The sequence below is a fragment of the Ixodes scapularis genome, unplaced genomic scaffold (genome assembly GCF_016920785.2).
Source record: "Ixodes scapularis isolate PalLabHiFi unplaced genomic scaffold, ASM1692078v2 PGA_scaffold13__105_contigs__length_92229423, whole genome shotgun sequence".
Taxonomy (NCBI): domain Eukaryota; kingdom Metazoa; phylum Arthropoda; class Arachnida; order Ixodida; family Ixodidae; genus Ixodes; species Ixodes scapularis.
In genome coordinates, this window is record NW_024609839.1 from 60,475,728 (window position 1) to 60,502,052 (window position 26,325).

Below are 26,325 nucleotides of genomic sequence, written 5' to 3' on the forward strand. Positions count from 1 at the left end.
CAACGCAGCGGAGGGACGCATGCACGTGAACGACACGTGCGTGCGTCCCTCCGTCGCTATGGCAACTGAAGCCTCTCTCTTCGCTTCTCTCCAGTTCTTCGAGCAACTTCCTCGCCCCGCGCCGTCAGCGCCGTTATCTAGTGTCGCACAGGGAAGCGTGCTCGCTGCTCCGGTCGTCGGCGCAGTCGGCAAGCTGTGCGAAAAACCGCACTATAACCGTTTATTCCCTTCACGCGCCTGCATTTTAAGCGGTATGTAAATACATGGAGTTCTATGGGAGGCGAACCGGCGGTTTAAAAAAACCGTGTTATACCCGGTCCTGCACTATAAGCGGTTACGTTGTGAGTGGTCTATACTGTACTGGGTTTAGATGCACCATGAAGATGATTGCATTACGTTCGCAGATCTGTAACCGAGTGCGTTTCAACCGTTCTTAGGCCTCGACAAAATTCACATTTGGGCATTTGTTTAACCATTGTTGCACAGACGCACAGGACCCGTGCTGAGAACGAGCGCTCCATCACACATTTGACGCCACTTCCAAGACAAATGCATAGAGGGGCTTTACACAGTTTTTCAAAAACATTTTTTGGCAATTACTTTAACGCGTCGTTTATAAATTTTAGCGAAAAAACTGCAGCGTGGGATAACTTTTTTGGGGGCGACTCTTGAACGACGAAAATACGGTTTCTTTGTATTCTTCATCGCTCGTGGAACATGTATTCGTGCTCACTTTCGGGCAGGTGCACACGCCGTCGTGCGAGCTCAAGTTCCGGGAGGGCATGAAGCTGGAGGCGATCGACCCACTGAACCTGTCGACCATCTGTGTGGCCACGGTGACCAAGGTGCTACGCAACAATTACCTCATGATCGGCATCGACGGCATGATGGCTGCCAACGGGTCCGACTGGTTCTGCTACCACGCCTCCTCGCCCTGCATCTTCCCCGTCGGCTTCTGCGAGCTCAACGGCATCGACCTTACTCCCCCAAGAGGTGGGCTTGTCAATTTACGAGGTGTATATTGCGTATTGTTTTTGTGGATCGTTCTTTTTTTTTTGGTGCGAAAAACTTTTGACAATGTGGTAAGCGACTGTTTCTCGTGGATGGCGCATAGTACTTTTGATTTCACAAATGCTGCAAAACCCTCGGTCCGGTGGGACGCGGTTTCAGGGTTGCCTCGTAGATGGCGCCGGCGTCTTCTCTCGTCGTAAGAGATTGCAATACCTCGATTGTGAGCAAACGGAAGTGTGCAGACGGATCTTGAGCGCGATCGACCGAAGTTTTGGTCGCACATCGAGAGGACCCTGGGCGGATGAATTCTGTCCTCGGTTCGTCGCGTTCGAATTCGACTCAAACTTTCCGACGAAGCTCGAAGCCATGCCTAGCTTCCCATCGCCACGACTTGACTGCGCAAGTTCGACTGCGCACACCTCTTTCTGTGGTATTGGCGTTAAAGTAACATTCGTGCCGATTCTAGATCTACCGTAAAATGCAGCGGGAGCACCCACTTCGTTCGAGCACCCACTATTAACATTTCTTGAACCTGGAAATTCTGAAACTTGTATGTTAAAGTTGCGGTTCAACGTTTTCCAGATTTTGGCCAATTACCTGCAAGAATTAATTTGCGTCGCCTATAAAACGAAAAACAAAAAACCATGTTTTCTTGCGTGCTGTAGTTTTTATTCTAAAAAAAATTAAACGGATTGAAGGTCAAAGTGCCCCTCGGCTTGCGCCCTCTATCAAGCGACTCCTCTGGGAAACCACATAGCCTCCCGTTAAGTTCTGTCTTTGGAGCACCCGGCCGCTGCCTCCGCGACTGTCAACCTTTTGGGGCAAAGGTCGCGGTGAGCGATCAACTCTAAAGAAGGTTTGCCACGGGGCTGACGTGTTCCCCATGGACGTGTCAACGTAGTTACCGTAACCGCCAAACGCGGCTACAAGTCGGCAAATAACTAGCTTTTTCTTTTGTGATTACGTAGCGTAATGACAGTTTTTTCGGGGGCAAGGCGGCGCGTTATTCGTCACTTGTGCTTGGCTAAACACTTTTAAATGCCGAAGGAATGTGGGTGTGAATGCGGCCTAAAATTCTTCAAATTTTTCTTTAATTTATAAAGTGAAATTATTTTAGACATGCGGCGACCTTTCATTCTCATTACATGTCAAGTTTTTTAATCACTTTCATTCCACACGTAGCTTCATGTGACCATTGTGGGTTGTTTGAAATTCCTACACAAGGTCATGTGACCAACGTCATGACCTTGTCGCCCAATCAGCACTTTCCCGTCTCGCCACTGACGTCGGTTTTTCTGCAACACGAGCCCCTTAACGCTGTGCAATAAAATACAAACTGCAAATTCTTTCAGCATCAAAATCGTCGCACTACCCGTTAAAGCACCCGATTTGACCTGACAAGCACCCATGTCTGGATTAACCCAGTTTTCAGCGAAAGTGGGGTAGGCACTCCCCCGTTATTTTACGGTAGATTCGCCTACCAGCTGTTTCGGCAAAGACTTTAGTGAATTCCTACCAACTGGGTGACTGAGAAAAAAAAAAAAAGAAATCTTTTCGGGAATAAATTGCCAGTCGGGGCGGACATCGGGGATTGCAGAAATACACACTATGGTAATTGGCTAAATAAATAACAAAAAATTGTGGAGGCTTAGCTTGGCTATGCCAGGATATACGTAGCGTGAGCTTATGCGCACAAAATGAGAGGCGCTATCGAGCGTCTCCGGTGCAGCATCGGACTTGGCTACTGTGCAACGGAGGCGCACAGCTGGGCACGCAACGGCGCCAGTGCGTCTGCCGCGGCTATGACGTGCTACGGCTATGGCGTGCTCATTATGCGGAGCGCGCGGCGCCGTGCTCATTATGCGGAGCTCCGCCGCCGCGCGCTCCGCATAATGAGCACGGCTCATTATGAGGTCCACGCGAAACTGCTCGACCTCGGCCAGCGTAGCTAACGCCACAAAATTTACTAATGAACTTTTTAATGAGGGAAAATAAACACACGGTTCCAATTAGAAACTTGATGAGCAGCGTCAAAAATTCCTAAATCAGTCATTGTTAAGAAGACTTAATGCACATGCGAAGTTTGGGGGTGCAATGAAGTTACCGCTCATGCAGCAGGTACAATGCTGGCGACGCGAGCAGCAACTTCGGCGCATCCCCGCGCTTCACGCGGGCTTCAACTTCTCCGAAACATGATTCATGTAGGGGTTTTTGATGATGCTCAGCAAGTCCCTAACTGGAATCGTATGCCTATTTAGCTAATTACTACGCCTTTCACAATCCCTGTCGTCCGCCGTGGCTCGCAGTCTCTTCCCGAAAAGAGTTTCCTTTTTTTTAGCCACCCTGTCGGTGGGAATTTTCTAAAGACTTTGCCGAAATTGCCGAAACTCCCTGTACATTCCGGAAGCTGGGAGCGTTTTGGGCGGAACTGTAACGTGGCGGTCACTTATTGAGTACAATTGTGCGTTGACCTTGCTGATCGCTTTCCCCCGTCGTGGCCCAGGTCACAAGGGAGAGTTTCGGTGGTTTGACTACCTCCGACTGACCAAGTCCCAGGCAGCTCCCGTCTCCCTGTTCAAGAAGGTGGGTCGTCATTTGTTTGGATCGATGCCCGGCGATTCGAGACTCGACGAACCCGCTCCCTTCGCGAACTGAAGGTTTTGTGTGGCAGGAATGCATTCGTCTCGGTACCCTGCAGTCGGTTCCGTATTAATTAATTTCTCGCACTACGGACGGGACGAGGGAGGCAAGGCATCTCTTTCGGACGCCCAGCCTTTGGCACGAGCGACACTTTGTTTTGCCGTAACTCGGCAAAGACTGAAGGCTATGTCCCAGTGAGCCAATCGGCATGTCGGCAAAAGACGCGCGATTTTAGTAACACTCCATCTCGCAAGTTTGGGCGGTGCGGTCGAAGTCACGGGCGGGAGAGAGGTCAGCCGCTTTTGTAGGAATTTTGGGCAACAGGCTAAGCTCCTAGGGGGAGACACTCTCCCCTGCGCCTTTGGTGAGGGCAGTCACGTGCATTGCCACCGTTGCTACGATTGGCTTGAGGGTGGCGTTGCGTTTGCTCTTTGTTATCGAAGGGGAAGCTTGCGCCGGAGGTGGGACCCTTGAAAGACCTTCCTGTCCTTGTCGTCGTCCTGTTGGGGATTATAGTGTTCAGATGAGCAGGAACGGAAATTTTCTGATGATTAGCAGTGTGTAGCACAAGTTTACATTTGTGTGTATTGGGGGGGGGGGGGGGGGGGCAGGCAGGCAGGCTACACTAACTAAATAGAGCTGCATGAAATGGCATTTTCTATGCATTTGGTAGATGCGGTGCGGGCCGGCACTGCGAATGCGGTAGTGTTGAAATTCTGGTATGGTTGGTTATGCATTGAGAAACCGAAAACAATGCGAAGGCGAATAAAGGACAAGAAGTACACAAACAGTTTTTGCACTTCTTGCGCGGTTTGTTTACTTCTTCTCTTCCTTTGTCTATCTCTGCACTGTTTTTAGCAACATTCTTAGATCTATAAGGTGACAAACTTGACAGAAAGGCAGCGTTCGAAATCTTTGGTTTTCCGTTGCCAGCACGCGAGCAGGCACAGTTTACGCTCGTTCTAACAGACCTCAATTTTGACCGAGGTTTTGGTCTGTTGTAAAAGGAGTTTGGTTTATGCAGATATGAAGTTGAGTCAATGGTATGTAAAGGAAAACCATCCGAACTTCACAATTTGGTATGTGATATCCAAATGTCTGTTGTAATGAGCTTAAGGCAAGACACTGGTTCTAAAATCAACTTTTTTGTTTATTAATGGATTGTAATGAAAATTAGTGTGTATATGTGTTTTGGCTTCCTCTTTTCAAATATACAATTAGTTCTGCAATATCTCAATTACTTTTTGAGTTACGAAGAAAATAATGAAGCCTAATTAGGTCATTTCATACGACTCATTAAGGAACTTTCTAATACGAATTTTTTTGCATAAGTGATATGGATTTGTAGCTAAAGACCTGTCATGCAAGATGATGCTATTTATATTTTTGTAAAGATAGATCATTGTATAAAACTAGTCTAATTAGGTCAAGTACACTATTTACAAAGCTTAACGAGGTCACATTATCACTAATAATAAAATTTCTGGCCCATACCGTCATACAAAAATAGCATCACCCTGCAGTTCACTTCTTTCTGAATTCAACGGTATAAAGTTAATAAAAATCCTCGAAGAATAATCTCATGAAAACAACCGTAAGGCTAGGCATGTAGACAAAAAATGCGAAGCTGAGAAAATTGCAGTTGAAGTTTTGACACTCATTGCATAAAATTGAGTAAGATATCCCATGCAATAATGTTCAGCAATATGAAGCATAGTTCTATCTGAACAAATTGAGATGAAAAATTCTGCAATCCGTTCACAAGAACCTTTAGAAATAATATAAAACTGAGAAATAATGTCTGCAATGTAAAATAACGTTATAAAAGAATGAGTAGACTCTATAAGGGACAACGGGAGGAGGCACCAAGGGTTGCACAATCCGAAAGCAGATTTTGTTTGGCCCTGAAAAGGGCCTTTGTTCGTGTAGCACTTGAAAGGGGAGCCCCTCACAGCTGTCCAGGACTGTAGTCCCCAGCTGTTCCAGTTTGGTGTTGCCTGGAGAACCTCTGCTTTGCATTGCTGCTGCTCTGGTGGGCAGTGTTGGCCTTACGCAGATTGTCCTTCTCCATGCTTTGAGAGCTTTCATGTCCACTACAATGAACTGTGTCCCAGCGTCGCGCGTCTGGCCTCCTGTGGTGACGCCGAGAAGGTCGAATTTGCGCTGGGTCGCCGACTTTTCCGATAGGGCACGCTTGCATTCGTCCGATCGTGCGACTCGTTGCGCCTGCTCGGCCGTGGAGTAGTATGCGGTGTCGACACGAACCGCGCTCGCAAAGCTCGACAAACTGCCGCTGCTGCATGGAGTTGCGATGTCTCCGGCTGATGTTTCCGGAAGATCCAAGGCATCCGGCGGTGCCGATCGCGGTGGCGCACTTGCAGCAGACAGCTTCGGCTTCTTGTTCCACGGTCACTTCCTCTTCCTTCCGAACGCTTGCCGCGTGCTCGATTTCAACCGAGCGTCGTCCGGCATCTCGAGAACTCGAAGCGAAACAAAACAAAACACGCGCAACTTCGTAGGAAAACGAACCAACAATATTCAACGCAAGCGCGCAAACGGGAACTAAAACGTGCGCTCGACCACGGAGGAAACAAAGCAGACAGGCCTAAGGAGACGGGCGGAGACGGGCCCAGGAGCAGACGACGCACCTCTCGCCAGCGCGGGAACGGAAAGGTGGAAAGGAGAAAAAGAGCGGAGGGGCGCGTTTAGGCCAATAGCAGGGGCGCTAGGCGCCGCGCGTGCTCCGACGTACGGGCACCTTGCTAGCAGGCCAATGAGCGATCGCAATTGGGGCTTTCGAAACCCGCGGAATGCGGACGTTTCCCGATGTTGTCGCGATAATGAATGGCATGGGGACGTGGGGAAAATAAGCGGCTTTCCAACAAGACCAAGATGGCCGCGATCCGACGAGCGATCGCGAAACGCGCGAGGCGCGAAGTTCCACTTGTTTTCATTGAACTCGCTGTGTTAGGGCTCTGCGGGGACATCGTAAATATCATTTTTTTCATGTTTAGACATTGATTTCGACATTGAAACTTTGCAGGCAGGTACCTTAGACTACAATTAATCCAAATATGTGAATTTTGAGAAACGTGAAATTTCGCGTTTTTTGACCATTTTAAGACCCGCGTCTCCCCTTAAGACTGTACGGGAGGACTGCATTCCTAGTACCAGCAGCGGCGACACCAACAGCGGCGGCAGGAAGACGTTTTTGAGCGACGCTCTTTTCTCGCAAACTTTGGCTGTGTTCCAAATCTCACACAAATGGATCCGAGTTACTCCGGCGGATCGTGTCACGTGACAGCACAGATTGAAAAGTGCTGGACGCGGGTAGGTTTTGGAACGCCAAGGTACAAAACCCTTACCCTGGAGTAAGATTGAGTAAATTTTGGAACACGGCCTTTTTGTTTATCACAGAAAAGATTAGCGATCCCACGTTAACTCAGAGCGCAGTCGCAGCGATAGCCGCGACATGTAACGGCGAAGTCTTCGGGCATGGTTCATGCATGTGGGTTGCGTCAACAAAAATGTTTGGAGCAAAATGGACATTTAACCAGTTTGTTCTAAACACTTTTGTTTCTCCATTGTTTCGGAGTGCGCAAAAATATGTCTCCCGGCACAAGCTTTTGGCAGAGCTGCAGCAACATTTTGTTAACAACTTCTTTCATTTTTTTATTCTTTTTTTTTTAGAGAGGTCATGCAGTGGGCATTGCATACTACAAAAACCCTATATATAAGACGGGTTGTTAAAGTCGTGGCGTAGGTCAGTGGTTACGCCCCCACTTTGCATGCAGTGGACCCAGGTTCGATTCCTGCAAGCAGCGGACAATTTTTTTCAAGGATTTGGCAAAATCGACAACGGACACTCTACGCCCAACGACATCACCGACAAGAACATAAACAACAAACAACATTTCCTGTGGCGGGAAGAGCCCGTGGTAGCTGTCACTGCAAAACCATGATAGAATCGCTTTCTGCTGCAGGCAACGTGTGTCCGGCGTTCCGCCAATTCTGTCGCTTCTGTCCATTAGGGCGGGTTGACGGAGTAGGAGCACCACCGGGCGAACGTGCCGCGAAAAGGCGTCGGGCATTCTAGGAAGCCCATCAACCTACTTGGATCTAGTAACGTCGGGTTTCGGTGCCCTCCAAAGGCCGTGCATCTGAAAAGCCGCGTCGTTCCAGGACATCCCGAAGCACGGCTTCCAGGAGGGCATGCACGCGGAGGCGGTGGACCTGATGGAGCCCCGGCTGATCTGCGTGGGGCGCATCACTCGTGTGGTGGGGCGCCTGCTGCGGGTGCACTTCGACGGCTGGGAGGACAGCTATGACCAGTGGTGCGACTGCGAGAGCCCGGACCTCTTCCCCGTGGGCTGGTGCCAGCTGGTCGACTACCCCCTCGAGCCGCCCAGGCAGCCCGGTGAGGAATCGGGTCGTGTTTAACACCCTCTGTTGGGGAGGAGGTCTGGCCGTTGCGCATCTAGTGGCTATGTCGAGCTGCAAGCTTGGGGGGCAACATCATCAGCCAGGAGATATTGTACTTACTCGCATAATGAACACTCTTTTTTTTTTCCAGAAATTTGCACTTGCTATTTGGAGGGGCTCTTCGTTATGTGGGGTAAAAGTTTTTGCGTTCACACATTTTGCGCAAATGTCATTTTAGCTGCCCATATGACAAGGCAGGGTACTGTAGCACATCTCCGCTGACGGAGGTGCACCCACAAACCGGTCGTGGGCGCATAACAATGACCGTGTTCTATAAATTGCAATTCTTTTTCAGGGCGCTTTCGGCATTCCTTTTACCGAAGGAAAAGCTCCCTACTAAGCTCGCTCAGCACAGGGAGCGATGCGACCGTTCTTAGGCCAAACCACTTTCACGATTTTACTGTCCAAAAGGAGGCGACGGCGTGTTTGTCGACATCGGTGCATCCAATGGGCGAAACATGTCTAAGGCCGGGCGATTCCTCCTCTACCCCAGCTATGTTAGGTGTGCGCGCTGCTCAGCTTCACTGTTCATCACTTCCACAACTACGCACTTGCAGTCATTACGCAGGCGTGTATTGCTATGCTTGGTTTGGTTCGACCTGGCCGCTTGGCAGCAAAAGGAAATTGGCTCGGTGGGCTTGGCGGCTGGCTGAGTTGGACGCAGTTTGAGACCCACAGAGCCAAAAATCGGAGATGGGTTCATTACGCGAGGGGGAAACGCCAAAATATCAATGCCCGTTGCGGGGGGTGGGGGGGGGGGGGGCATTCATTATGCGAGTGCATTCATTATACGAGTAAGTACGGCATATGGAGACCGACATACGGTGGAAACTCGATTTTACGAATTTCTCGATTAACCAAACAAATTCGGACTCCCCGCGCAGCCTATGCCCAAAAAATGTCTCTCGATTTTACAAAGTTCCCGATTTAACAAAATAATTAGCGGGTCTCGATGACTTCGTTAAATCGAGGTTCAACTGTATCTCCTAGCTTCCCCCTTTTCCCGCAAAATAAACAACCAAGTCGGTTGCGGACTGAATGGGCGCACGCGGCAGAATCCTTGCAATCGAAAGGCACCTTGCACCACCTATAGTTGCCGATAGAGCGAGAAGCACGAGGTGTCCCTTTAAAATGCCCGACCGCCATCACTTTCAAATAGGTGTGTGCCAGCGTTCTTTGATGCTAAACGCATTACAGCAACTGCAGTGGACCAGAAAAGATTGCGCAGTTGAGACAAAGGCCTTCCGACTTCTAACGTCTCGTTTCCTCCGTCTACTCGCTGCATCCGGCAGACACTGGCTTCCTGAAGAAGAAGAGGAAAGTGCAGACCTACAAGGGACATCGTAGAAGTGAGTTTCAAACTCCGGAAGCCCCCCCACAAAGTTAGTCCAAACGTGTATTTCCTAGTCGGCTCAGAGGCCCCCGTCGCGTGGCACTTGCCGCGCGACCTCCGCGCGTCTCCTTTTGTGGTACCCGGCACCAAGCTTCCCGCCCTTTGCTTCTCAGAAAAGAAGACTCGCTTCGTGCACGGAGGCCGCAAAAACAGCGGGGCAGCCAAGGGCGGATCGCCGCTCGGCGATCTCTACAGCGACGACGTTGACATGAAGAACGAGGAGGACGATGTTGGTAAGACGTGGGCAGGGTGTAGGGTATGCAGCGGATATAAACGTGTACCAATTAGAAACTCAATGATACCAGTCATTATTTTAGAACAGCTTGAAGCTGTGGGAGGCACGGAGATGTGTAAAGTTTGCACTCCTGCAGCAGGCGGAAGGCTGGCGACGTGAAAACGTGGACAATGATCTTGTCCTCCGCGTGTTTTCAGCCCATCAGCCTCGTGCCGTTTTGCTCCCCGCATGCTTCGGGTCGTTCCAAAAGTCTGATTGAGTGTTTTTCAATGATGCTTATCGAATCTCTAACTGGAACAATGTGTTTATCTTCAGTTATTCAAAAGTTAATTAGTCAGTCTTAGGTAATATATGTTCTTGTGATCCCCAATGCCTGCCACGATTGGCGGTACAGAGGCGCGGACGCCCTACACGTTGCAGCTGCCAGATAAAGTCCTCCTTGCCTTGGTTGCAAACGGCACCACTAGATGACACTTTGATAAGTGGCTACTGGTAGCCTGTTTGGGCCCAGTTTCCCATGGCTCCCTATGGGAGCCATGCTTGTTTTTAAAGTCTTTTTTTGGGGGTGCTACGTCATGTGGAACTTGGCACTTCCATTAAGCGTGTTGCTTAAACACCTTTTTGTCATTGACCCCAGTTCTGTTCCTCGATGACGGCAAGAACGCTTTTATGAACTGAAGTGGAGAGATCCCTAGTGCGGTGTTCGAGTCAGCATATGTTGAGGTTGGAGCAGTGCACTTCAACCAAGTGCACTTCAGCTCACCGAATGTCACTTCAGGTGTTTCAGTGCCGCAGGGGATTAGTGTCAGTTGGAAATGATGAGAATAATAATGGGTAAAGTACTATTAGACACCTGAAATGTCAAAGTAAAGGCATAAATGTCTTAGCAATGTTTATCTTTTTAATGAAGACACATTACGAGACAACATTGCACTAATTGACAATATTTACGCCAATTGGATCATTGTGATCGATCATCACAAGCCAAGATAAAGAAGATGCAAACTCGTTTGAAGCCGAGTGTGTTATTCAAGAAGAAGCAGCAGCAAACTCACTTGAAGCTGAGTGTGTTCCTAAGTAAGAAGCTGTGTGTCACACTACACAGATTACACTAAAGGCAAGGTGCACTTCGTTGAAGTGCACTTAATTAGCCCCAGTGTAAGTGTTATTGCAACAAAACACTTTTTTTCTCTTTAATTGTGTTGATTGGCTGGTGAAGACACTGTTGGTATGGGCTATTTGTGCTCGTGACAAAAGGAATTTACGTATCTGGTTGATTGCTTTGCAACATCCGCCATGCTGCATGTCCTTGCCTAAAGAGTGTGAAAGGCTGCTCCTTGTTTAGTGTTCGCCTGGGATGGTTGCACCTGTAATCGACGGGGTGAGAAAGGCTAGGAGGAGTTTTTGACTGGGTGTTTGAAAGGGAGGCACTGCTGTTCTCACTGTCTGGAGTAGGTAGAATTCCTTATTTTCAAGGTTTATTTCTTTTTTCATATTTGGGAATGTTTTTTGGACATTGTTTCCCCTGCAGATTTGGTGTTTTTCAGTGCAAGCTTTTCATGTTTGACCAAATAGATTGTGTTTATCGAGGCTCACATTGACGAAAAAGGGGTGCGGACTTCCCCAACCTCTAGTATTCGTGTGTCTGGCCCAAGTGCTTGGAAAACATCCTGGCACCAATAAGAGAATGGATATGGTTACCGAAGGAAGCAGCAGCCTTCGTGGTCTGTTTAGTGGTGTTTGTACTCCGCGTCTGCACAAAATAGAGCTTTGAATACCTAAATAATACTGCAGCACGCGTGGCAGAGTTGGCAACACACATGGCTGCCGCACTGGTGAACGGGGTTTTCGAACCCCGCCTGAGCCGTCCATTTCTTTTAGCAATCTTGACTATTCGCGAAAATTCCAGGCCATGCTAGGCTATCATAGTGTTTTCTGGGTCAGAATGTTTGACAATGTACCACATGCATAAAAGCGGCGGCAAGGCGCCAGTTAGAATCAGTGGCCCTTTTGTCTCTGACGCAAGATGCTGGTATATATCTACTAAAGTTAGTAGGCACAAGCCCGCCTGATGAAATGTCTATTTTCAGTTTAACGTTGCGTGCCCTATTGCTTTTTGTGACAATACAGTAATCCCTCCTTAACTCAAACTCAGCTATGACTAAATATTGGTACGGCCGAAAGATTTACTTGTCATGGAACAAACTCCCATAGGCACAGTGCATTTACTCGTTGCTGATCTCAAAAAGTTTTGATGACCGACTTCGGATACATTAAAACTTGTTTATAACAAAATGGGATATAACAAACTAATAGATATAACAAAGCAATCATAATTCCCCTTGCTTGCTAATAGTGGGAAGAAATGGACAAACTAATGGTTATAACAAAATAATTACGACCGCTCCGTCAACTTTTTTATAACGAGGTAAAAAAAAATAACAGGCAGGGCACAGACAACAATGAACAGGTTGGTTGGCAAAGAAATAGCAATCCAGAAAAACACACACACAAAAAAAAAAAAAAAAACCTTTTGTGTTATCAGTGCGGCAACGTGTAGAGCAGCATGCTTTTGTCTTGCTGCTCTCCCTCGCACTCCAAATTGTCTTCCACTCTGTCAGTTTCTTTTATTCTTTTTTTTTTTTTCGGGGGGGGGGGGGGGGGGGGAGGGGAGGGGAGGGGAGGGGAGGGGAGGGGAGGGGAGGGGAGGGGAGGGGAGGGAGGGAGGGAGGGAGGGAGGGAGGGAGGGAGGGAGAAAGAAAGAAAGAAAGAAAGAAAGAAAGAAAGAAAGAAAGAAAGAAAGAAAGGGAGAGAGGAAGGAGGAAGGAAGGCATCGCCCCTAAAACCGAAAGAAGGATTTTTCAGTTTTAGGGGCGATGCTCCTTAGGGTCTAGCCTTGTACATCCGGCGTCCGTGCTCACATCGATCTTGCTCGTGCTCGTGTAGGGCAAAGAAAAAAGAAATGTTTGCGCAGTCGACAAGATTCGAACCTGTTCTGGGAGACCCCAATGGATTTCTTGTCCATCGCCTTAACCACTCGGCCACGACTGCGGGACGAGTAAGGGGCTCTGAGATGTGGTAGTAACTCAAGAGCTGGGGATGTCATGGATGAAACGTTGCATGTAGCCGCTCAACGTCTATACAGGAGAGGGCACTGCAGTCAAATGCATATAAAAACAATGTTCCATACCACACATTCTCTTTCTGACATGGATGAAAACGAACGAAAGGCTCGGCATGCTGCGGCTCAGCGTCTATGCAGACAAGCACCACCAGAGCTTCGCCCCAATCAACATCATTCACCACGTGGAGATGCAGTCATTTTTTTTTATTTTTATTTTTGCTTTCTTGAGTTTTGGTGTTGCTGGCTCATCTTACAAGTGTCGCTTGTTAATAATTTTGTTGCGGTCATTTTGTTCTCCCTGTGCGAGTGTCAAGTGAATTGGTGCAACTGTTAGAAGGGTTCCATTCGCACATTGCACGCTCAGTGCAAAGAAAATTAGGTGCCTCGCTTCTCTCGAAACTGCACCCATTTAGAATTTTTTTCTACTTTTTATGGCTTCGAGTTAACGAGGCTTTGATTTATTGAGGGTTTACTGTACAAGCAACAGCACAAAAGAGACGAGGACGAAAATAAAAAGGGACGTTGCGGGTGAAGGTTTGTTCTCGCGAAGCTTAGGTTATCTTTTTATTTTTGTCGACATCGGTAGATCCGGTTCAGAGGTCGTTTTTCAAGGTTTATCGGCACAGACGGAAAACATGGAAACCCAGTAAGTCTATTTCTCTCCAGCACCGTTTTCAAATAGAGTTTCCTCCTGTTTTCATGCAGTTTCCTCCTCGTCCGACGTTCCGGCGCTCGCTCGTTCGGACTCGAAGATGGAGGACAGCAACCAGTCGTTCGGAACTGCAAGGTGAGCGCAAAATCGGACGTGGGAGGGTCGAGTTGCACGGTGGAGTCGCAGTTGGGCTCTTGCTGTAAGCCGGGGGCTCTTGAACCTGTCCGTCTTGTGGAACGCTCGTTTCCTTTCGTGGATGGTCGAGGAACCTCTGCCGGTCTCGGCAATGGCGCGGGAAAGCTGTGCAGAAGCCTCCAGACTTTGGAAAGAGTCGTGCACATTACTAGGGGGTGTTTGACACGTAGCTGTGCATCACCGAGTGGTTCGGGTCTGCTAAAAGAGTACTTGAACTGGAAAGGACGCATCACCTTTGTGGGTAGGTACGGTCGAGGCAATTTTGGAGGAATTTCCGAGGGTGCTCTGGGGAACCCCTGTGTTCTTAGGAAACAGTTTGAGAACCCTTCTTCTAAAGCATGGGTTCCATAGAGAGCCCTTGTTCTAGAGCGTAGGTTCTCGGGGGTTCCCTAGAGAACCCTTAGGGGCCCTCTTGAGAACCCTTGTTCTAAAGCGTAGGCTCTCAGGGGCTCCCTGGAGAACCCTTAGGGGCTATCTAGAGAACCCTTGTTTTAAAGCGTAGGTTGTCAAGGGTTTCCTAGAGAAGCCTTGTTTTAAAGCATAGGTTCTCGGGGGTACCCTAGGGAACCCTTAGAGGCTTTCTAGAGAGCCCTTGTCCTAAAGCGTAGGTCCTAAAGCGTAAAACTGGCTTCTTCGGAATACCCTCGGGGGTTTCCTAGTTCACCCCATTAAACGTCTAGTCTCCTTCGGTAATTCGTCACCTCCTCAATTTTCATTCGTGACAATTGATGAGGTGACACCTGACAAGATGCGCTTTCCCCAAAACAGAAAAGTGTGAGATCCCCCGTTCCAGAGTTGCGCGACGGGAAACAGGGAAAATGCTTTGTTTCTCGTGGTAACTCTTGAACTGGCTCTCCAACAACTCTTGAACTGGCTCTTCGACGGGAGGACCTTGTCACATTGATCATGCAAAAACTGTCTGCAGTACGAAGCTTTCGAACATGTTCGCATGTAATTCTGTCGTGCCTGCAGAGAACATCATGTCTTTTGTACGAGCAGTCTGACTTAATGGGACACTTAAGTGGATTTTGAGATAAATTTTTTTATTAGCGTGCAACATTTTTTGGCTTGTTGCTCGGAACTTTGTGAAGCCATGGCCTGCGACGTCCCATCATGCAACGTGCGCAGTGTTCCATTGTGGGACGTCACGGACCTACGCACCAATTCAGTTTCTCCAACGAATTTAGCGGGGACGTTGAATTGGTGTGGTGGGTCACGCGACACTGGGGCACGCAACGTCAGTTTGCCAGCTAAATTTAGCGGGAAAATTGATTGTCCCGCGACCTCCACACCCATTTGGTCTACCCGACAGGCGGGGAAATTGTCATCACGTATGCGACAGTTTGCCCAGCAATTTGCCATACAATTTCGATATCTTGTAAAAAGTGGTGCGTAGCAGTGTTTGGTCATGTTTCTAAGAGCGTGAGAGGCCGTGCGCAGTTGCAGTTTTCGCTTTTCTATTATACTTGGGGCAGGTAGGTTGAGTTTGCACTATATGGAGTGAATCTTAAAATCCACTTTAGTGCTTCTTTAAGGTTTCCGGGAAAAAGCTGTAGCAGTCGTGATATCTGTTAGTTACACAATGTTGGAAAGTGACTCAAAACGCTCTATATACTCTGAAATGCTACAGGATGGACGAGGATGAGGAAGAAGAGGAGAGGGTGAAGACCCGCAGTGGCCTGGCGCTGAGCATGTCGCTGGGCAGCCTGCACCCGCAACACTGGAGTGTTGTGGATGTGTCCAACTTCCTACGGATCAACGACTGTGGATCCTACTGCCAGGGGTTCTGCCAGCAGGTAATAGGACATTTTTATTGAGTCTGCTACAGAGCTTTGAGCGCGAGCTTCAAGCTCTCTCAGTTGTCTGCAACTAACTTTTATTTTGCAAGTCCCCTTGAACATTGAGTTGAGAGGCCTATTTAACTGTTGGCACCTGTCAAAATGTCCTGCAACATTGATAAGACCTATGAGCATTACAGTGCACTATTTGGTCTTAGATTGTAGCGAGCCATGTAGTCAACTAAAATTAGTTTTTGTGGCAGGCACTTTTCCATCTTTTACTACTGTTTCTATGGATCATCTGTAAATTTCCTAAACATCTTACAATTGCAACCGGAAAAATATGTTTAGCCAAACTTATTTGACAGGTTTCTAGAAATACCTACATGGGTAAATGACCTTTTGGTTGTTGGGGCAGAGCCGCATATCCGACACTTGCATGTTCCGTTGCCTTACAACTTTTTGTCGGGGGTTGAACACCACCGCAGCGGGTGGACGGGGCACAGATGCTGGCGTTGACCAAAGAGGCCATCATGACCATGACCGGGATGAAGGTGGGGCCCTCGCTCAAGATCTTCGACCTCATCCAGCAACTCAAGGCGGAGTTCAAGGGAAAGGACTTCCTCAAGTGACGGGGCAGGCCCAGCACTCCGACGAGTTGCCGGCTGCAGGTCGTCGACCGCAAACGGCACCACCATCTCTCCGTCGCCACCCAGCGTTGGAGGCCTTGTGCAACTATGTCTGCTTTGTGAAGAGTATCGTGCGGACATATATTTCGCGCTTTGTGCGGCTTAGAACGTTGCCTTCAATATGGGGTCGAGTCCGACGCCTTGATGCCGGGTTCGGACACCTTGGTGCCGGGTCTGGGCACTTTGGTGTAAGTCCAGATGCCTTGGTGCCATGTCCGACACTCCGGGGCCAGGTGCGGACACTTGGGTGCCAGGTCCGGATGGGGTAGAGTCAACAGTGGGCAGATGGGCCGACCGCACAGACACTGTGTCATGCAGAAATGCACAAAGCACATTTGGGAATTCGTGCTTTTGAGGAAGTCATCTCCAATCACCTGTGCAGCTTTGTTCTTAAAAAAGTTTTTTTTTTTTTTTTTTTTTTTTTTTTTTTAGCATTTGTGTGCATGCACATGCAATACTTTCGTCTGATTTGAGATGATGCCAAGGAGCATTGCAGGCCTTTCTCGTGACTAATCTGGCATACTCTCCAATGCTTTCGGTAGGTTGTACAGAGAAGCTGCTTTTTTTTCACTTGCTTTGAGGCTCATCTGGTTTTGACGACTCTGGCTGCACCTAACACACGGAAAGCTGTTGTCAGTTTGTGCGAGTAATCTGAGAGCCCTATTTCCAATAAAGGTGGCCATTTTGAAAGAGCATGTGTCTCAATTCACAGTTATCAAAGATTAGGAAATGACAATTGTTTTATTGGATCAGCAGGACGACAGAAGATCATCCCAGAAGGAACACCCAGGTCTGACGGACACTTTTCCGAGAAAGAGTGGAACAGCAGATTTCACTGCTGCGGTCGGAGCGCTGTTGATTGCCCTCCAGATGTCCACTGCTCGGTCCCAATCCCAGGAATTTTCGCGGCATCTGTAACAGTCGTAAAGATGAATTTTAATTTAGAGCCACGAGGCCACTTTGCTAACGTAAAAAACCAAATGGACGCTTTTTCTTTTTTTTTTCTGTGGAGGTTAGAATGACATACTTGTGAGAGTTTCATTCCAGAAGTTTGTTGCACAAAGATTTGTGTTTCCAACTTTGCTTGTTTTTGTCTTGGGGACAGTAGTAAAGTGATATGATGCTCAAGACAATAGTAATTTCCCCCTTCCATGTGAATTAAGACACCTGTGTGTGCGTTTAACATTGGTTAGTTACTAGTTTATTGAAACATGCTCCAAACAAGATGAAGCACTTTTATTAGTCATAAAACCTTCCAAGGACTTCACAAAGTATGTAAGCCATGTACAAAACTTTTTTTTTTTTTTTTTTTCATTTATGGTAGTTATTTTTAAGAAAAAGGTACATGAAGAACAACATAATGTCAATGCCTGGATCCTTAGCACATCGCTAGTAGGGATCCCTTCAAAGGGTATGCATGTAGTTGCTCTAAATTGTATAAACTGGCAATTACAATGCACTTCACATAAGTGTTGGAAAAAAAAAAAGTATTTCTATGCCATTAGCAGATTGCTTGATTGCTACAGGTAAACTATTCTAGGTTTTGATTCCAGCCTGGTTGGGACATGCGTTTCAAAAAAATTAATTTTATGCGGAAAACAAAAATGTTACAGGGCAATAGTGACAGCGCGAGACGAGATTTAGTCGGTAGTCGCCTCCTTTCCACTTGTTTTCGCTGGTGTTTTCGTGGGTCCGCTTGGCCATCACGTTGAGATCGAGAGAATGCATGACCCTCTCGTTGAGGTGGAATGAGTGTATGACCATTCCGTAATGGCATGGACTTTGCACGCAGAATTCAAAACAAATCTTGTGCCGTCAAAATTGCTCTAAAAAGTTTTTTTTTGCATAAAATTAATATTTTGACAGGCGTGTCCCAACCAGACTGTTTAAAAAAAACTTTTTTTTTCTTTTCAGGGGCCTTTAAAGGGCAACTCCGCTCAATTCCGAAAAATTTAGGCTTCCATGTGATTCACACTCACAAAGCACTACTAAACAACTCTACGTCTTCGGATTCGCGAAATGTGGAATATTATTTGTGTAATCCTAATTTAAACGTCAGCAGATACCGAAACCGAAACTTCGGTTGCGTCAGGCAACATCGGTCTCGGGTCGTCAAAGGCATGCGCGTCACGTCGAAGCACGTGGTCTTGTGACGTTCGGGAGGGAGCGAGAAACAGGACACGCGACGCGGGCAGGTTTTTTTTTTCTTTTTTTTATTGGACGCGGGAAGGTCGCTTCGCGTGGCGTGGACGGTGATGGCCTGGGTGAGAGGGGGAAGGGAAAAGACGAAAGAGAAGTGGAGCGGAGAAACAGACCGATAAGCGCGCAGGGCAGCGCAAAGTAGCGCATCCGTGTTACGGTGATCACGTGAACGCCCGGTCAGCCAACACCGGGAGGAGAAACTCATGACGTCATCGTTGCATTTCGCTCTGAGAAATAAAAACAAGCAAAACGTGAGAATGACGTACATGCCTCTGACGTAGTGGCTCAACGTTGGCCGCTCCAACTCCGTGGCATTGACTGCGCTGATGATTGCGCCTCGCGCCGCACGCTAGAGTTGGCAGATTTCGGCGACTTGGCTCGCTTGAAGGTTTGCCGGCCAGTTTATTAAATAAATAAACGGAATTAGATCGTAATATTTGACGTGGGGTCTTCCTATATGATACTAAAGAGGGCTACATAGTTTTCTAAATATCAAAAATGAAGCGGAGTTGCCCTTTAAAACTGCTTACCTGTAGGAATGCTTTTGCATTCCTACAAGAAGTGTGCCACGTCTTCCTATTGCACATGGCACTGCAGCGGTGACATCACGCTCCTCCACTGCGCAGGCACGGTGAAACCTGCCGGCTTCACGACAGCTTCCATGACGAAGCATTCCTTGCGTTTTTTTTCTGAAGTGCGTTCGCTTTTGACCTTGAGCGTGCCTGCCTGCTTCCGTGACTAAGCATCTTTGTTGCTGTTCTTTTGTTTTATTGGGATTGAGAATTTAGGTGCCATTTTTCTGCTACAGACAGTTACAGACAATGCGGGCTTCGCTCCATGGGACAGTTAATGCGTTCACATTAAAAGAAACATTCTAGAGGACACCGAATATTAGCCTTGAGAAGATGAAGTGGCACCACCTGGCGGCTCCTTGTTGTGACGTAGTATCAAGTATCACGGGACCGCTTGTGCGCTTCGTTGGTAGCATGTGGGTTGGGCGTATTGTTTACAATTTATGTTTGATTCGTTACTTTGAATGAACTTGGGGTGGCGTGCAACTGAATTCTACCGTACTTCTCAACAAAATTAACCTCAAACAGCGTGACAACAATGGCGTCGTGACCTACGGAACAGGACCCAGTGACCCAGTTTTGTGTTATCATACTCGCCACGACCAAACCGGTCGTCGCCATGGCTTCAGAGGCTTGACAAGTGACCAAACAGGTCACTTGACTGGGATAGCATAAATTCCAAAGCGTTTTTTTTTTTTTCCAGCCAGTTGGAGACAGGCAGTCGGAAAAAATGGAAACCTACCGTGATGAAGATTGCAGTTTTTTTTTTTCACTGTTTGCACGGTTTTAGCGATGCAGAAAAAATAAAGTATGTATTGCATGATGCGAGGGTAATCCATGGCAGGTTTATTTGAGAGTTGCATCAAAGAAAGCAGCCAATAAAATTGACGAGCGTGTCACTGCGACGATAGCATCCGCCACCACTGCACAACACTCCGAAAATGATGAGGGGACAACAAAGAAATAAGACACATTTTCTAACCAGAAAATCTTGGTCAAGTTTCAAACCATTTATACGAAATGAGTCTACTTAAAAATAAGAAAAAAACAAGTCGTGCGAACATGTCCATTTAACAAGGCCGCTGGTTGTAGGCGGCGAGCGGCGGGCACCTTGCTAGGCCTTGCTAGGCCTTCCCACCAACTTGAGTTGCCACTGAAGTCGTTGCTTCCGAAACCCGTAAGTAGAGCAGCCTTTACTGAGAATTGTAGTTTCGAGTATGCATTTCGTTTTGTTTGAAGTCGGGTTGTGTGCGAAGAACAGATCGATTTATGCTCGTTGGTCTCCACAGCGGAGTATCCAAGTGGCGTTGGCGACCGTGAAGCTATCGTAGGATTCTATCGTAACTTACAGACAACTTTCAATCATTTCGTTTGCTGTATTCGGATTTCTTTTTGGGTTTTGTCCTACGCACGTTTTGCATGATAGCAAAAACAAAATACACTTGGCGAACAGTTTCTGCTGCTAAAGTGCTAAAGCCGATAAACTGGAGCGAAGTGGAGAAAATACCTGGCCTCGTCACGTGATACGTGTCACTACGTCACTATTGAGCGATTGCAGCACTCCAATCGGCCCCACTCGGGGCTAAGACGCCATTCCACCACAGGCTTCCTGGCAGCTGCCATTTTGAACATTAATGGACTTCTTCCGCTGGGTTGTTAATGTTGTAAAAAGTGGAATGATTAACAACCCAGCGGAAAAGTGGACCCCAAGCTAACCTCATCCGTATTCATTGCTGTACCTGGCAGGTCTCTTCGCTCCCATCGTGTTTTCGGTTCCTCCGAGCCAAAAAGCTTAAGACCCATTGAGCGTATCCAGTATAATTTTAACATGTCAAATGTCGCAAACACGCCCGAAGTAGATATCTTTTTGCAGGAAAGTTTTAGTATGCGGTCTCTGCTAGTGCTTTTATAATGTGACGCTCTCTTGTATCAGTCTTTTTAGCAAACAGTGTTGTTTTCAACTTTATGCACTTTTCTCATTTACATTTATATTTCACGTTTTCGTTTCTTCAAATTATGCATGCGTTTGCGTGCATGCTTTTTATGCAAAACTGCATGTAAGTGTCAACAGTGCACCCTTATGTAGGCCTACGGGCTGTTTATAGGCACCGGAAAAGTAAAATAAATAAATAAAATTACGTTAGATAAAACCAGCACCATGCTCGATAAACTCCAGAAACTTGAAGAGTGTCAAAGGCGTGGCAAACAAAATGCAGATCTTGAAAATATTCTGCTTTATGGCCATAACCCTTTAACGATCGCCGCTGTACAGGTATGGCGGTGATTACACGTTTGGAAGTGCCTGCCTAAACATGAAACTGCGCATAACGCGGGAGGTGTTGCTATCGGTGTTCGGCTTTGCTGGGCTATTTATAGTTTTCAAATTAGACGCTCTGCACATGAGGCTCACTAAGCGTACCGACCGCTCTGGCAGCAGTGCCAATGGGAGCTTTGGCTCTTCCAATTCAGACTTCCAACACTTTTAAGTACCTCCGGTTAAGAACCTGAAGCCGCTGGAATGTCGCGAAAACGGACGCGCCAAAATGGACCCGAATGGGAAAAAAGGTGACAATTTTCGCTGTCAATATTTTCAATTTATATGCTTCTAAACCAAATCACTTGCAAGTACTGTACGTGCTCCCACTAGATGAGGGAAAAAAAAAACCCATGCCTTGACTGTTTCTTTATACCACTCCTTTCAAAAGGAAACCAAACCACTGGGGAAACATCTTTTGGGAAAACAAACTCGATCGTCAAAGAGTTAAAATGGCTCTGTCGATTGTGCACCGTGCCAGAGACACGTCCGGCAGAATTCCCGTAATCCGAACCAACCAACCTTTGCGGAACCCACGAGGAACTCGCGCCGTGGCCGAGGTTAGGCTGCATTCCCCACGACTGTCGTTCCAGCTCCTTCAGCAGTAGCGCGAGGAATGCAGGGTTCTTGCTCGCCAGTCTAGAAAGCAGGCCACTTTCTTGGCTCCAGACCGCCGAAGCAAGCATGGCGTCGTACTGCGCCGACGTCTCCGACGCTCGAGCCACGAGCCAGTCGCAGACGGCGTCCGAAGTCTTGCGAAACTCTGCCGTGTCACATGCTGCAGCGCTCAACAAGAGAGCCTGACACGGTTGAAGAAAATGGAGAGACCTTAGTTTTTTTTGCAAATGCCGCAAACTGCAGTGGAAACGAGAATTCGCGAGCTGAACTGGCCCGTCTGTGGTTCTGTACTCTCCGTTTCACATGAAGTCTGTCCGCAGCTGACGCTACGACTCCACCGAGCCGATCAAACGGCGCCAAAAGGGTATAGTCGTGATGCTCACCATCTTTGTCCGTCTGCTATGCACAGAAAAAAGCGCAGGATCACGCCGCATTCCCTGTGCGTGAGTGATTTAGCCGACCATAGAAAACGCTCGAAGATGACGGGCACCGTGACGACGCACTTTTGGTGCTGCTTGAATGGCTCCGTCAGATTGCAGCGTTGGCTGCTGCTCAATGTGAAATGAAGTACTGTGCCACAAAAACAATTTCATTGCCTTGGCCGGATGATGGACGCAGAAAGCCCACTGGCAATGCTATTTTGTCGGATACTACTCGACGGTTGGCTCACTTGCCTTCGCATGTTTTATCTCCCAAAGCAAACAAATGGGTGTACAAAACAGTCACCAAAACCTAGCAATAAGGCAAGGAAAAAAAAAGGAACACCTGCCACAGTTGTTGTAAAAACACCACGGTAATATACCATCGCTAGCAAAGGAATGGAGTCTACATTTGGTTCTAAAGCGAGCCAATTCATGCCCCCTTTAAGAATAAGGCCCAGTCAAACACGAAAGAACTTGCAGTCTCGTTTCTAACTCACCGTAGATGAATATGAGAATTTCCTCAAGTGGCTCGCAAGGGTTTCTCTGCAACCGAAAGACAACCTCTAGATTCTATCAACTATGAGGACATACCGATAAAAGTGACGGAACCGAGAGTATGCCGCATTCTTTCGAGACTTACATGTCCATCTTTGAAAGTCGCTCGAGATGCCACCGCGTCGAGTAATCTTGCTTCGCACTGTTGTTGTCCTCAAAAGTCTGCTGCAGAGCAGAGTTTAGTGCGAGTGTTTCACACATCAACTGCAAAAGAAGGTAGACAAATTATATATTTTATTGAATCATAAATGCACTTCAAAAGTGAAGACCACACATTCTGAACAGCATAGTGCATTTTGAATAGTACATCAAATCTACAGGGCACACGATAAATGTCGTACATAATTAGAACTCTAACAGGGTTTTCACATAACGCTCTGAAGCACTCGAGTGCCAGGTATTGAATTTCAAATCGAACCCTTAAAGAAACAACCTAGAAAAAAGTTTTTATCTCCCTGGTTGAGGACAGGCATGTCTCAAGATAAATGTTTGTTGGAAAAAAAGTTTCTGCCCCCAATACATGCACTACAATACAAATATTTCGATTTGAGTGATGATGACAGCATTTGTACCCAACTAAAGTGCACTCTGAAGCAACTCTGAGGTCCAGCAAGCTCGGAGTGCACACTAGTTTGGGCACAAACGCTATCATCACCATCATCCCACAGGGGTACAGTATCAGTTTTGCCTGCAAATTGAAAAGTTTTTACTGTAACAAATATTGGGCAAAAAAGATTTTTTTTTTTCGACATGCATTATTTAATGTGTATATTACATAGAGCGGCTACAACGAATCATGCGCTGCAAAACAAGCTGGAAAAGCTGGTGCCTGGATATAGAAAGCTCAATGCACCAAAGGTGCATTTTAGCCAATGAAATTTTAAGGAGTAGCTCCTTTTCTATGCAAAATGAGACTAATCAACTTGCCAGGGTCAACGACAGACGTGTTCACAGACGACTAAGCTAGCGATGGTTGTAGCGCGTGGCACCATCTCCCGACAGGCACAGCGAGCAGGCAACGGAATGTGCCGTTGACCCTGGCAAGTCTGTCGGTCTCGTTTTGCACAGAAAGAGAGCTATGCCTAAAAATTTCATCAGCTAAAGTGCACCACCTCAGTGCACAATTGGAGAAAGCTTGAGTGTTCTATGGAAAGGCGTCAGTTCTTTTGGCTCGTTTTATGATGAAGGAAGATCCGCTGTAGTCGCCCCATAAAATGACATCACTCCTGCCTATCAGTTTGCCACCAAAACCAAGACAAAAAACAAAACCCAAGAACTTGCATCACGCATCCAGGCTTTGTCCATCAGATCCGACTGCAAAAGTAGCCCGAGTGTGTCTTCTTTCAACCGGGAACAATGGAGAAACTCCTGAAATCATAAATATGCTAAATAAAGGTAGTTTGCTCAAAGTTGGGGTCGGTGGCCTGGTGTGTTAACGCACAGCAGGTCAAAGCGCGTGGAGCAAAAGCCTGCGCTGCAGAACCAAAAGATCCTGGGTTCGATCCCTACCCCTGCCCATTTCCATCTGGATGAGCATCGTTTCGTCGTCTGTTGCGTAATACTACCACGTGATGCACGTTAAAGACCTCAGGATAGCAGTCAAACTGCATCGTCTAAATTTCTCGTCTACGGCAGAGATGTAGCCATTGGTGGCTAACTAACATCCCGTTGTCTAAACATACACACAACTTAATCGACACTAGAACTGCACAAACATTTTAATTTATTGACATTGGTTTATGGATTCACAAGGCGGTAGGATGCGTCGACAGTAGCACAAATTATCTAGGAAAAATTTAACGAAGTACAACTAAATAGCACAGCTGGGGGACAGGCGGGACGGAAGAAAATCGGGACTCCCTGCCGCGTGGCTTTGGCCCAAAATCTCAATCCCATCTCTCAATGGGTCTGGTGTAGGGGCGACGCCGACAAGGGTTGATCGGGGGAAAATTGGCGACTCCCTCCCTGGGGGTAGCAAGGGGTGGTGCATGTTTTTCGTTATTTTTGCCCGATTCCCCAAAGGTCATACTGGCGGTCACCTTCCCTGCCTCGTGATAGTTCCAGAAATTCATTGGCTAAAGAGGGGACGAATCATGTGTTTTTAAGTTTTTAGGCTAGAAGGTGGAAGCTACCGCCCTGTTATAAAGGGCGCAGCCATTAATATCCGTCCAAGATCTCTCCATCCATCCATCCATATTCGTGAACTTACCACTGCCAGTAAATAAGACGCGTTTTTGAGGCTTCCGAGCGTTATGACAACGCCCCGTGCGGCAGTGTGCTGTGTCAGGTCTCGTAGTAAACGTTCCATGTCTTCGACACGTCCCTTTGTTACCACTTCGTCGTAAACCTGAAATTTCAAAATAGCTCCTTATGCGAACTTAAAACAAAAAACACAGCGAGACATCTGTAACTTCAGTTAATTAATAGCATATATAAACACGCTGAAGGGTTTCAAAACATGTCAATATTTGGGGCACTACTTCAAGATGTCAAAGCTACACTCCGGTTCACTTTAAGTCCGAACGCATCTGACATTTCGATTCCATGGAGTCCATCGAGCAGAGCCAAACGTGCACCGGCGCACTCTTCGTCTGGGAGAATCGCACCGCATTACATTGCCTGACTGGTTTAGCAGGCGATAGCCAATGCACAAAGACGACGAGCTTCCATGACGATGCACTTCTGGCGCTGTTTGATTGGCTTCATCGGGTCTTGCGTCGGCTGAGGTCGGATTTAAAGTAAATCAAAGTATGTATAACAATTTTTTTGTGTTTTTCCTGCCTAAAAGAAAAATTCTTCAAATTTTTCTTTTATGCAAATGAATTACTTTATAAAGTGAAATCATTTGAGACATGCGGCGACCTTTATTTCGCACAACAGGTCGTGTTTTTTAATCACTTTCATTCCTCTCGTGACGTTATCGACCAATCAGTATTTTCGAGGCACGCTGCGCACACCGAGTCACCGACGCCGGCTTCTCTGCGACACAAGCTCCTTGACGCTATCGCGTTAAAATTACAGGTTCCACTTGCCTTTTCGCAGTACCTGGCCCAATTAACAGCCTTCTCGAGTGACTGCGTCGTCCAGGCCGCATCACGGCGAACTTGACTCAAAAGTTCGTGGAAATAATAATACAAGTTTCTCACAACGCCTTCCATGAATGCACACGGCGTCTCTCTTTGATGCTCGAACCTCGATGCCTCGATCACGAACAGTATCCCACCTTGCGCGCGAGAAGATTCAATCTCGGTAACTGACGCTTAACACCAAATTGACCAAATTTACCGCGGCCCGCGGCTAGGCAGCTGAAGCTTTGGCTATTTTTGGATTATATTAGATCTGTGGTTGATCCTCAACTGCAAACTCTGAATATGCGATTTAATAAAATATTGAAGCAACTTACATTATTACAAATGTTTTTATAGTTTAAAAATACACTTTAA

At 47.2% G+C, this 26,325-nt stretch overlaps 2 protein-coding genes across 4 annotated transcripts in view; one reads left to right on the forward strand and one right to left on the reverse strand.

The window, feature by feature from the left end:
- Positions 1-16,891, forward strand: part of LOC8027239 (MBT domain-containing protein 1) — a 28,202-nt gene extending 11,311 nt beyond the window's left edge. The window contains exons 11-18 of one of the 2 annotated variants that reach the window (XM_029983445.3): positions 744-993; positions 3,515-3,594; positions 7,834-8,068; positions 9,426-9,482; positions 9,640-9,759; positions 13,591-13,672; positions 15,363-15,528; positions 15,999-16,891. In XM_029983445.3, the coding sequence (XP_029839305.2) occupies positions 744-993; positions 3,515-3,594; positions 7,834-8,068; positions 9,426-9,482; positions 9,640-9,759; positions 13,591-13,672; positions 15,363-15,528; positions 15,999-16,142 (1,134 nt within the window). In that variant the 3' untranslated portion in view covers positions 16,143-16,891. Of the gene's footprint in view, positions 1-743; positions 994-3,514; positions 3,595-7,833; positions 8,069-9,425; positions 9,516-9,639; positions 9,760-13,590; positions 13,673-15,362; positions 15,529-15,998 lie in introns of both variants that reach the window. The other variant, XM_029983443.3, reaches the window with a different exon arrangement.
- A 30-nt stretch (positions 16,892-16,921) lies between these two features.
- LOC8027220 lies at positions 16,922-26,197 on the reverse strand. Of its 2 annotated transcripts, none has more exons than XM_002407581.4 (7): positions 25,915-26,197; positions 25,092-25,229; positions 24,164-24,250; positions 22,968-23,086; positions 22,825-22,870; positions 21,810-22,087; positions 16,922-17,111 (listed from the first exon to the last, which is right to left on the reverse strand). In XM_002407581.4, exons 1-7 carry the CDS (start codon positions 26,038-26,040, stop codon positions 16,949-16,951), a joined length of 957 nt encoding a protein of 318 aa, XP_002407625.3. In that variant the 5' UTR covers positions 26,041-26,197; the 3' UTR covers positions 16,922-16,948. The 2 variants fall into 2 exon arrangements, with proteins under 2 accessions (XP_002407625.3, XP_029839306.2); XM_029983446.3 differs by having other exon boundaries at positions 24,152-24,250; positions 25,915-26,182.
- Positions 26,198-26,325: the final 128 nt, after the last annotated feature.

What these genes read in the sequence shown, in the direction of transcription:
- LOC8027220 (XM_029983446.3), bottom strand. Translation starts at nt 26,040, where the DNA reads ATGGAAGGCGTTGTGAGAAACTTGTATTATTATTTCCACGAACTTTTG. An exon ending in CGTCTTATTTACTGGCAGTG is followed by an intron (nt 24,251 to 25,091) that starts GTAAGTTCACGA and finishes TTATGATTTCAG; the next exon opens with GAGTTTCTCCATTGTTCCCG. An exon ending in TGCGTGATGCAAGTTCTTGG is followed by an intron (nt 23,087 to 24,151) that starts GTTTTGTTTTTT and finishes CTTCTTTTGCAG; the next exon opens with TTGATGTGTGAAACACTCGC.